Genomic DNA, 10,568 nt, shown 5'->3' on the forward strand with positions numbered 1-10,568 from the left:
TGCTGGGATTAAAGGCGTGCGCCACTACTGCCCAGCCAGGAGGGCAGTCTTATAGTGACCTCCTCTTGTGCCAGGAGGGCAAAGAGGAAGGATGCCACAGGGCGAGGGCAGAACTTTTACAAAGAGGGAAACGATCTGCTGGATGTGTGAATATAGAACTTCACACTGACTGCCAGGGAGGGTGACTGCAGATCCTTTCAAGACTGTGTTCAGGCTCCGGTGCTGAGTGGGAGGTTGAAAAATGGTAGCTCAATGAGCCACACTACCCCTAGCCCCAAGAGCAGAGTACCCAAGGCCAAAAAGAGCTGCTGAAGTCCTAGCCCACAGTACCTGTGTATGCGACCTTGTTTGAAATAAGAGTTAAATTCAGATGGTATTGTTAAGGCAGGCCCTAATCCTATGTGACTGACACTTCAATGAAGAAGAAATGTGAGCACAGCCACCCAGAGGGGAAAGGCCACATGAAGTTAGAGGCATTGCTGGAGTGATACTGCCACAAGCCAAGAGATGTGGGGCTACTAGGTAGTACAAGCAAGGGGGAGTCCTCTGGAGATAGAATATAGTCCTGCTAACACCTTGACATTGGTCTTTGGGCCTCTAGATGCAAGAGAGGCAGGTTCTTGTGGTTGCATGTCACCTGGTGTGTGGTGCTGCATTTGAACAGGCCCAGAAACCTAAGCCAACAGGGTCCCTGCCCAAGAGGCATAATAAAATGTTACCTCCTCTGTTCCAAAAGAGACATGTGAGCAAGTGTGGGGGAGCCTTGGGGAGCAGGTGGGGTGCACCCTAGCCTGGCCATTAGGGGTGCTCACCCCCTGCTTTCTGCTGCTCCCCTGCACTGTTCCCTCCACCATGAAAAACCTGCGTATGTCATGAAGGCTGTAGGGCAGCTCTGGGGCCCACCCTGCTCTGTTTTCCCAGAGCATCACTTCTCTGCCCTGCCGTGTAGCCTGAGACTCACATCCTGGGGCTGGGGGCAGAAAACCATCAGGGGAACGAGGGGCATCTCTGCTTCCTCCCAGTTCCCACTCTGCCATACTTTCCTAAGTCCTGCTCTGCGTATGTATACATTCCAGTCATTCTGTACTTCAGATCACTGAACGTGAGCACAGACTGAGCTAGGAAGATCCTGGTTTGCTCTTCTGTTGGTAACTGGGGAGCTGCACCTTGCTTTATTTATGTCCAATCTATTACGTAGCAGGCACAGTGCAAGGCCTGGGGACTTCACGGGCACCAAGATGTCCATGGCCCTCACCCACCTCCCAAAAGGGTAACTGTAGGCACCTGCCACCCAATAGATACTACCACAGCTGCTTTCAAATACGGCCAACAGGACTCAGGACATGGAGCCAGACTCTGCCTCCAGACAGGAGGGCCACAGGTCACAGAGGAACTTGAGTACAGTTAACAAATCAGTAACTAAATCTCTAGATCTAACTAATGTCGCTAAATAATTAATACATGTATAATTCTATCATATACCGTTTAAATATGAATTTTAGTATAGATGCACTGTCATATATACACATTACAAACAAGGAGGAATTAAAGTCTCTACTCGACTCTAGTGCCCCAACAGTATGGGCTGTGCCCAGCTGACATGCAGTTGGCATACTGTGCCCACATTCAAGAAGCCCACTCACTGGCCAGACCTTTCACATGAAGACACTGACACACAGCAGTCAGGCTTTGTTAGTAAACCTGGAGACACAAGAGAGTCCTGGGGCCCTGCTCTGAGCTGCTGAAGCTTCTGACGTCTGTGTCCTCTAAGAGTTTATGCTCACAAACACCCAAAGATGCACCAAGCCATTGAAGCATGACCTAAGATGCTGACTCATACTGGCCATTCCAGCTGCTGGCTAATCTTTATTTGGAAGCCAGAAACACCCTGCCATTGTCAAACAGTCAGTAGTAAAGGGTAGCTCTTCTCAATGATGGAGGGAACAGTCAGATGATGTATGAGAGATATACAGATGATGTATGGATAGACAGAGATAGATGAGTAGATGATTGATGGACAGAGATGACAGATAATATAGTTATATAGATGATACATGAATACTTGAATATAAACAGACATGGACAGATAGATGATGAATGGATGAAGATGATACATGAATACTTGGACAGGGGAGCTAGATGACAGAAAGATGATGGATGTATGGATAGATAATGGATGCATGGATAGACAGATGATGGTTGGATGAGTGGATGGATGAACAGACAGATGATGGATAGACAAATGTTAAATGGATATTCAGATAGACTGGGTAGATCCCAGACAGGTAATTGTCTTAGGGTTTTTACTGCTGTGATGAAACACAATGACCAAAAGCAAGTTAGGGAGGAAAAGGTTTAAATTGACACACTTCCACATCACCATTCATCATCAAAGGAAGTCAGGACAGGAACTCAGACAGGGTTGGAACTTGGAGGCAGGAGCTGATGCAGAGGCCATGGAGGGGTGCTGCTCACTGGCTTGCTCCATGTGGCTTGTTCAGCCTGCTTTCTTATAGAACCCAGGAGCACCAGTTAGGGATGGCACTACCCACATTTGGCTGGACCCTCCCCCATTGATCACTAATTTAAAAAGAATGCCTCACAGCTGGATCTTATGGAGGCATTTTCTCAATTGAGGATCCTTCCTCTCTGATGCCTCTAGCTGTGTCAAGTTGACATACAACCAGCCAGGACAGTGATGGATGGTCAATAGATGGAAGGAAGGATGGACGGATAGAAAAACAGATGACACACAGAACCAACGACACATGAACAAAAGAAATGGAGCCTAGAATCCAACTGTTTTTAAACCCAAGAGGTGTAAGAATTCCATGGAGAACTTAATGAATAACAAAATCATGGGTCTTGTCTCAGAAATTCCAATTCAGTAGGTTTAGACTGACACCTAGGATTTGATATTTTTAAAAGCATATTAGACAGTGATATTATACTTAAGCTGGTTCAAGAACCACACTTTGATAACCTTGCCCTAAACTCTAGCCATCAAAGAGCATGTGCAAACCGTCTCAGTCAAGGTCAAAGGTGAATGTCTTCCCAGACTCCAGTTCAGGGTGTTTCAGTGGTGAGAGGGATAGAGACCATATTGTCACTTGATCCTCCAACCCCAGGGTCAGAACACTATTCCTATTGCCATGCTTTGCAGGGCGTGTGGTCACACGCCCATCACCAGCACAGAGGGCCCAGTGGCCTCAAGCAGGGTGAGACTCTAGCCACACAGCAGGTGACAGTGTCTTGAGCTCACTCAAGCCCAGTTGTGCCACCACAAACTTCTGACTGGCCAGATGCTCCGGGCTCTATATTTTGTTGGTCTCCAGCGACAATGAAGGACTTCAGGAGCCCCTCTCCCAAGAGGGCTAGGAACATGTGCATTCTGTCACTAATGCCTACTAGGTGAAGAACCCAACTCTCCAGGAGCTTCAGTGTCACACAAGGTCCTGCTTTGCTCTCATCTTCCTTCCCATCTCCCTGGGAGCATCCCCCAACCACCTTCCCTCACTACAGGGCTCTCAGACTCTGACCCCTGGCAGTCTGCCAAAGCACTTCATCTTGCTGGAGTGTCTGGCTACTTCCCATGAATTTTTGTTCCTTGCATTTTAATGGCTTCTCAGTTTGCACCCCTGAAAAAAGCTCCCAGACAAGAACTTAGGTCTTGGTGAATAGTTTTAAGTTAAACAGAATCAGCAAAGGAATAAGGAAGAAGGTTCAGGAAGCCAGACAGGCCATGAGGATAAGCTAACAAATGGACACCCTTGGGGAAGACAACAGCATCCTGCTGGGGTCTCCTGAAATGCTCTGTGCAGCCACATCAGAATCATCTACCCAGTGACACCCTACTTGGTGGAAGTCTGTCCTTTGGGCACTGTGGTGGTTCAGAAGAGAGCGGCCCCCACAGGATCATATATTTGAATGCTTGGTCCCGAGTTGGTGGAACGACTTGGGAAGGATTAAGGGGCATGGCTTTGTGGAGGAGGTGTGTCACTTGGGATGGGCTTTGAGGTTTCAAAAGCCTTTGCCATTCCCAGTTAGTGCCCCCCCACCCCTGCCTCATGCTTGTGGATCAGATACAAGCTCTCAGCTACTGTTTCAGCATCAAAGTAACTAACACAGACACTATCCCAGCACTTGAGGTGCTCCCACATTCAGCGAAACCAGCTGCCAATGCTAGGAGGAATCTTTCAGACAGGGAGGAAGACACATGCCCAAAGCTGCCCACAAAGCTATGGAGGACTTGAGGTAGGCTTGAGCATAAAGGGCAGGGTCTTTGCTGCAGTTATGCCTTTGTGAGAAATTCCTGAGCCATGGCTGGCCTGGAATTCGCTAAGAGAACCAGGTTGGCCTTAAACATATAGAGATCTCTCTGCCTCTGATTCTAGAGTATTGGGATGAAAGGTATGCACCGCTATGCCTGACAGAGCCTGGCCTCCAAGCCAGGGTTGTCTGAGGAGGTACAGGATACCCAATTAAACAGTGATCTGCAGAGAAATAGATCAGTTTTAGTACAGGTATGTTCCAAACATGACATTGGACATACTTAGGGTTAAAGAAAAAAAAATTGCATGTTGTTTGAAATCCATTTTTAATTGGACCTCTTCTGCTTACTCTCTGGTGACCTTCCTTCAAGGTCCTGCTTGATCTGGTCTCAGACCGTTCCCTTCTCTCCATGACACACTACATTTCACTGGCTCGAGACACACCATCTCTTCCTCATCTGATGTGGTTGTCACTCTCTCCCCTCATCTCCACAAGCAGCTGTTGTGGAGGTGACCCATCATCTTGTGTCCTGGGTTTAACTGTTAAAGCACGTGTCCGAAGTACCTAGTTCCCAGCCTCTCCTGGCACAGTGACCAATAGGTCACCATTCGTGAGGAGAGGAGAGGAGCCTCTGGTCCCACCAGCAAATGCAAGCACTCTGAGGAGACAGAACTCTCTCCCTTGGATCTGGACCTAATCCTAAGGAAACCCTCAGGCATAGGTCACATTTGGTGACTGGCTGCATGACAATGGAATGAATACTGCTTTCAATAGGGCTGGGTTTTGCCAAGAACATGCTAGAATGTCCCAACTTGGACGCTGATTTTCAGCATTCACAGAGTGGCCTGACAGTCTCTTGGCTGGTGCTGGATTTTTCCCTATCCTGCCACACATATCGCCCCCTCTTGCATGACAGACACACATGAGTAGGGGACCAGCGTCTCCACTTGGCCTCAATTCAATGTGGCTTGCTCAATGGGCACTATTTACTCCCCTCACCTCATCCTCTCTCCTTGCCCTGCCCACTTTTATTATTTATTCTATTGAGACCATTTGCTATGTAGCCCAGGCTAGGCTTAAATTTACAACAATCCTCATGCCTCAGCCTCCTAAGTGCTGGGATCTTTCTTGCACTCTGGCATGCATGTAATAACCATGAGTATACATCACTTTACATTGTAAAGAGCTTTCCCATTTATTATTTTATTTCAACCTCCCTACAAGGTGGGTAAATGGGCACCATTTTCTGAGACAAACAAGACAAGCTGAGCGGTTAAAGGCCAGCTCTGTGACTCACTGTAAAACAGATCTTAGCAGCAATTTCTAACTTCCTATTTAAAACTGTTTGCAAATGTCTTACATGGGCAACGTAAGTAGGAGTGTTTTCTCAAATAAAACCCATATTCCTGTATGTTCAGGTCACTGCAGGACTCACGACTTGCCCAGATGCTCAACTTCAAACAGCTCCCCCAAAGCACTCATTAACCCCAAGTCTCCACTCAGTATTGCACTCCTGGACTGGAATTAAAGGGGAAGAGGGGCATCTACAAGGAAGGGCTTGGGGGTAAATACATTAGGAAAAGCCTACTACTTACTCGTCAGGGTGACAGTGAGTGGGTAGTCCAGGCAAGCTAGCTCTGCCTATGCTGTGATGGGTCAGCAATGATGGGTAGCACTGGCGGGAGGTGGGGCTCATTGTGTGGTCCCACATTGCCTAGCATGTGCATTTGTAAAATCTTCTGCTTGGTTAGTCATCGCTAGGATGTAGCCAGGTCCGGGTTCCCTTAGCGGGTAAAGCTAAGGGCTGGGGCATACCTCCTGGGACCTGATCCCCCTCTATGAAGGTGAAAACAAGCGCCCTTGGGCTACCCTCTAGGGCAAGCCAGACAATTGATGCTCACCACTGTGAACAAGCTATTCTGCATGCTGCTCCTTCTGGCTGTTTAGATCAATGTCGCCAAAGTCCAACCAAGGTGACAGGGTGGTGATCTGGGCTGAAGTTAGCTACAGCCCTGTATAAATGAGGGCACCTCTAACCTCCAAATTCCACAGAGGCCCAAAATATTCCTGGAGCCAAACCGAGGGAACCACTCCAAAGGGGCCCGAGCCGAGATTCACACGAACCCTGGAGAAACTGGTGCGGAGGGAGAGCCATTTGGGGGTGCATCCACACCATGGCCCCCTCGATGTCCCCACCCACTACTCTCTTCCTCGGTCCCTGGCAGCCGAGCACAGCTCCACCCCCCCCCCCCAGAGCGCAGTCCACACCGTCTTTTTTCAGCAAAACAACACGACACACCACCCCCTTCCCCAGCACCCGCACCGGCCGGATCCGGGGCTACGCCCAGTCCGCCACCAGGGTATGCGCACCCGGGAGCGCGCTCCGCGTCCCCGCTTCCAGCAGACACTCTTGCCCCTGCCCCTGCCCCTGCCCCGGACAGTTCCGGAGCTCCACGCGAGTGCGGATCAAGATCCAACCACTGGCTCTGCGGCCCAGCTAGGGCCCTGCCCCTCCCCCTCCCCAAGGGACAGGAGGGACAGGATGGCGCGCGGGGGGTGTCCCGTGTTAACCGCCTCGGCGCTGCGGGAGTCTGAAGCTCCGGGAACGGGACTCACCGGAATGTGCACACGCAGTGACCGTCTCTTCAGGCTGGGGTTCTTTTTGCCGCCGCTCCCGCCAGGGCTGGAAACCTCTTTCTTCTTCTTGGTGTCCATGGCTGCGCTTCCCATAACTTTAGCCAGAAGTTAATTCCGGTGCCTCGTCCCCGGGGTTCGGTCCCCTCGCTGTCTCCTAGGGCTGCTGCCGTTACACGGGAGCCGCGCGCTCTTTAAGACTGTCCTTCCACCCTGAAAACACCTCGTGGGGACTTCCGCGGGGAGGGCGGGTGGCGCAGGTAACACGCGGGGCGGCACCCGAGGGGCTGGCGGTCTGTGGGATGCCGGGTCGGAGCGACCTCTTCCTCCTACCAAATCATCGAGTGCAGAGTGAGAACCGCGCTGCTTTTGATTACGCGTGGCAGAAGTCTCGTGCTGGGTGACAAAGTTTTCCTCCTCCTGCAAAGCGAAGCAACATTTTCCACCTCTCTAGCTCCTCCCACAGATTCCCAGAGGTAATTGGCCAGGCAGGTGCTATTAACAACAGCAATTTGGGAAACAGCCTTTCGGTGCCTGTGCCTCGGTGGAATCGGTGACCAGAAAGAGAAGCTTAGTATAGAAATGCATAACCCTGGGCCGCACAATGAAGCACTAGGGAGCCTGGGACCCGGAGGGCCTCCTCTCTAGGCGAGAGGGAGGGCAGAGGGGGAAGAGGAGGTGCAAAGGCGATGGCTCGTCGCAATTGGGCTGGCGCGTGGCCGCAGGAATAAACTGAGGCGGCGGCTGGCAGGGTTCTGCGGGCCGAAGGGCGCGCCCCAGCCCCTAGGGGAGAATTGGGCAGGGCTCCCGCCCCGGGCGGCCTCTGAGCCGCGTCCCCCAAGCCTCGGGGGACTATAGGGGCCGGACCTGGCACGGACTCAGGCTCCGGGAGCGCTGGGCGGTGGAGGCGGTGCGCGTTGAACAGGAAGTGAGCGGTGCGCGGCGCCACTGTCCCACTCCACGCTGCCCACGCCGCCCACGCCGCCCCCGGGTCGGCGTGCACTTGTCTGTCTCAGACAAGTCGGCTCCGGACTTGCCTGGAGCTGATTTCTGATCCATCTGGTTTTGAAGTGTCTCTGTTTAGGTCCGATCCCCGGAAACACACACCCACACCCCAACCACGCTACAATTGAAACCCCGGGCGTTAAGAGGCTCGGGTGATTCTCACTTGCTTCGCACAACGCCGCCGCCCTGAGGCGTGGGGACCCGCATCCCGATCCAGAGAGGCCTGTGGCAGGGTGAGTGCACGGGCTTTTCTCCACGACTGGGTTCTTTTCACATTCATCAAGGGTTGCGCAGCTGACCCCCGGCAAAAGCGCGCGCGTCCCTGTAAACGCTGAGGTCCTGAGACCACGGGAGGAAATGGGTGCGTCGGAGCCTGAAAACCAGGGCGAACACGCCACGTGCTTCGGAGCCTTCAGAGCCACTGGCTGCAGATCAGGCACTGCGGGCTGCTCAGGGCTAGGGTGTTCCTCACAGGCAGTGCGACCATGGCTTCTGGGGTGAGTGAGGGGCGCGCTTCCGCTCCTGCTCAGAGTTTGAAGACCGGATGACCCCAAAGATCACTCCAGCTCTCTGAAGCTGGCATCAGCCTATCTGCTCCCAGCAATCAGTAATGCACAGATGCTACACAAAGAATGAACGTGATAGGGGTCACCTTGACAAGACACCATGGGGCGGTTGAGGAGGTGACCTTTGCTCCTCTCCCTGCTCTCTCGGAGGAGGTGACCTGGTTAGCGCGATTTAGAGACCATTATTTAAGAAAGGACCTGTTTGTCCCATGAGAGACAACCTAGGTTCAACTATCTCTTGGCTTTCCAGTTTTCCAGGCTACTTCCTGCAAATTAGGTGAAACCCTACAGTTTGGAGGGGGTGTGTACATCCCTCCATGCTTTCAAGCCAAGAATGAAGCACACCCCCTCCCCAGAGCCCCCCAACAAGTGTCCCTAAGCAGTGTCTGGAGGGCACTCTGAAAGAACCTGTCTAGGATCAACACTTTTGTCCCCACCTGTGGTACAGGTTTCTTGCCAGGCTCCTTGCTAAAGGACTTCCAGAGACTCCGAAAGATCATTCTACTGAATGTTCAAATTGCTCCTTAGAAGCAGAAGTGAGGGATTTCGGGCGTGGGGAGGTGCAGTGTAAATGTCCAGGGGAGCCACCCTCGGCCACTAAAAAAAATCACTCCAGGACTGTCAAGTAAATGTTATCTCTCTGTGGATTGAAATGTTCATCTTTGTCATGATTTGCCAGGATGCATAAATGGCACCAAATGATGAGTAAGAAATGACTTTGAAAGTAATCATCAAAAGAGACGAAGCTGACAGAAGGAAAGACTGGGGGGGGGGTGGCACAATGCTCCTTATCATGTCCTTATCATGTCACCTGCCTTTGTGCAGCCGCCCACTGTGTGTGTGTGTGTGTGTGTGTGTGTGTGTGTGTGTGTGTGTGTGCGTGTGTGTTAGTTTGTGAATGCCAGAGGTTGGTATGAGGATGTCCTCTTCAATCCTCTCTGGACCTTATTTCTAAAGACAGGATCTCTCACAGAACTGTGTCCAGATTTCAGCTAGGTAGGCTGGCCAGGGCACCCCTGGAATCCACCTCTGTTCATGCCCCACAGTGCCAGGGTTACTGAAGCCTACAACCACCAAGATGGGCTTCCTGTTTTTATGAGCAGCATTTAGCAATTGTTATAATGTATACTTTTGTCAATGAGTTGTATAAATATGTATAATCTTTCATCAATAACGATTCTCTTTATTTTTTTTTTTGGAGTGCAGACTTTGGAGCCTTGGAATCCTTAATCTAAATATTGGGACCTGAGATGGCTCAGTATATAAAAGTACTTGTGAGCAAGCCTGACAACCTGAGTTCAGTTCTCAGAACCCATGTGAAAAGCTGTGTGCAGTGATATGCATCTGTAATCCCAGCACTCCTGTGAGCCAGTACTTAGTGCAGCAGCAGTAACAAGAAAGACCCTGCTTCAAACACAAAATAAAATCTGAGGTGGAAGGAGAGAACTGATTCCTTAAAGTTGTCCTCTGCCCTCCACATGGGGTCCATGGCACATGCCCACCTGTACACACATACACACACATTTTAAAAAACTTAAGTCTTTAAAAAATATTTTATGGGCTGGAGAGATGGTTCAGTGATTAAAAGCACTTACTGTTCTTGCAGAAGAGCTGGGTTCAGTTCTCAACACCCACATCATGGCTTACAATCACCTGTAACTCAAGTTCCAGAGGACCCAATGCTCTCTTCTGACCTCTAAGAGATCCAGCACAAACAGGGTACACATATGTTTGCTCAGGCATACACACATATACATAAAATAAATCTTTTAAAATATATTTTATTAGTCAAGCATGGTGATACACACCTCTAATCCCAGCATTCAGGAGTCTGAGGCTGGGATGGGGCTGTGTGTGTGAAGTTGGAGACCAACTTGGGCTACATTGTTGAGAATATGTCTGCATAAAGAAAAAAAATAATGTATGGTGTTTCTTAAATTTTATGGGTTTGTGGAGGGCATATGCTAATGTTTCTGAAATCTGTATGTTTCCTTCTAAAAACATATTGATGACATTTTCTCCAGTCAGAGGAGTCCGAAAACAGACAGAACAGGAAAACTGTTTTGCTTGGAGACATTTTCTGACACCCCC

The 10,568-nt window shown here is 50.4% G+C and overlaps 1 protein-coding gene and 1 long non-coding RNA gene across 5 annotated transcripts in view; one reads left to right on the top strand and one right to left on the bottom strand.

Moving 5' to 3' along the window:
- Prkag2 (protein kinase AMP-activated non-catalytic subunit gamma 2) overlaps nucleotides 1–7,131 on the bottom strand; it is a 270,128-nt gene extending 262,997 nt beyond the window's left edge. For 2 of the 4 annotated variants that reach the window (XM_059257747.1, XM_059257746.1), the window contains exon 1: nucleotides 6,889–7,128. In XM_059257747.1, the coding sequence (XP_059113730.1) occupies nucleotides 6,889–7,002 (114 nt within the window). In that variant the 5' untranslated portion in view covers nucleotides 7,003–7,128. Of the gene's footprint in view, nucleotides 1–6,888 lie in introns of all 4 variants that reach the window. The other 2 variants (XM_059257744.1, XM_059257745.1) reach the window with 2 other exon arrangements.
- On the top strand, nucleotides 6,831–9,923 carry LOC131906903 (uncharacterized). The gene is made up of 3 exons (XR_009378223.1): nucleotides 6,831–7,382; nucleotides 7,978–8,144; nucleotides 9,684–9,923. It is a non-coding gene; the product is annotated as an uncharacterized LOC131906903 (long non-coding RNA).
- The last annotated feature ends 645 nt before the right edge of the window (nucleotides 9,924–10,568 follow it).

Source organism: Peromyscus eremicus, chromosome 3 (genome assembly GCF_949786415.1).
Source record: "Peromyscus eremicus chromosome 3, PerEre_H2_v1, whole genome shotgun sequence".
Lineage (NCBI taxonomy): Eukaryota > Metazoa > Chordata > Mammalia > Rodentia > Cricetidae > Peromyscus > Peromyscus eremicus.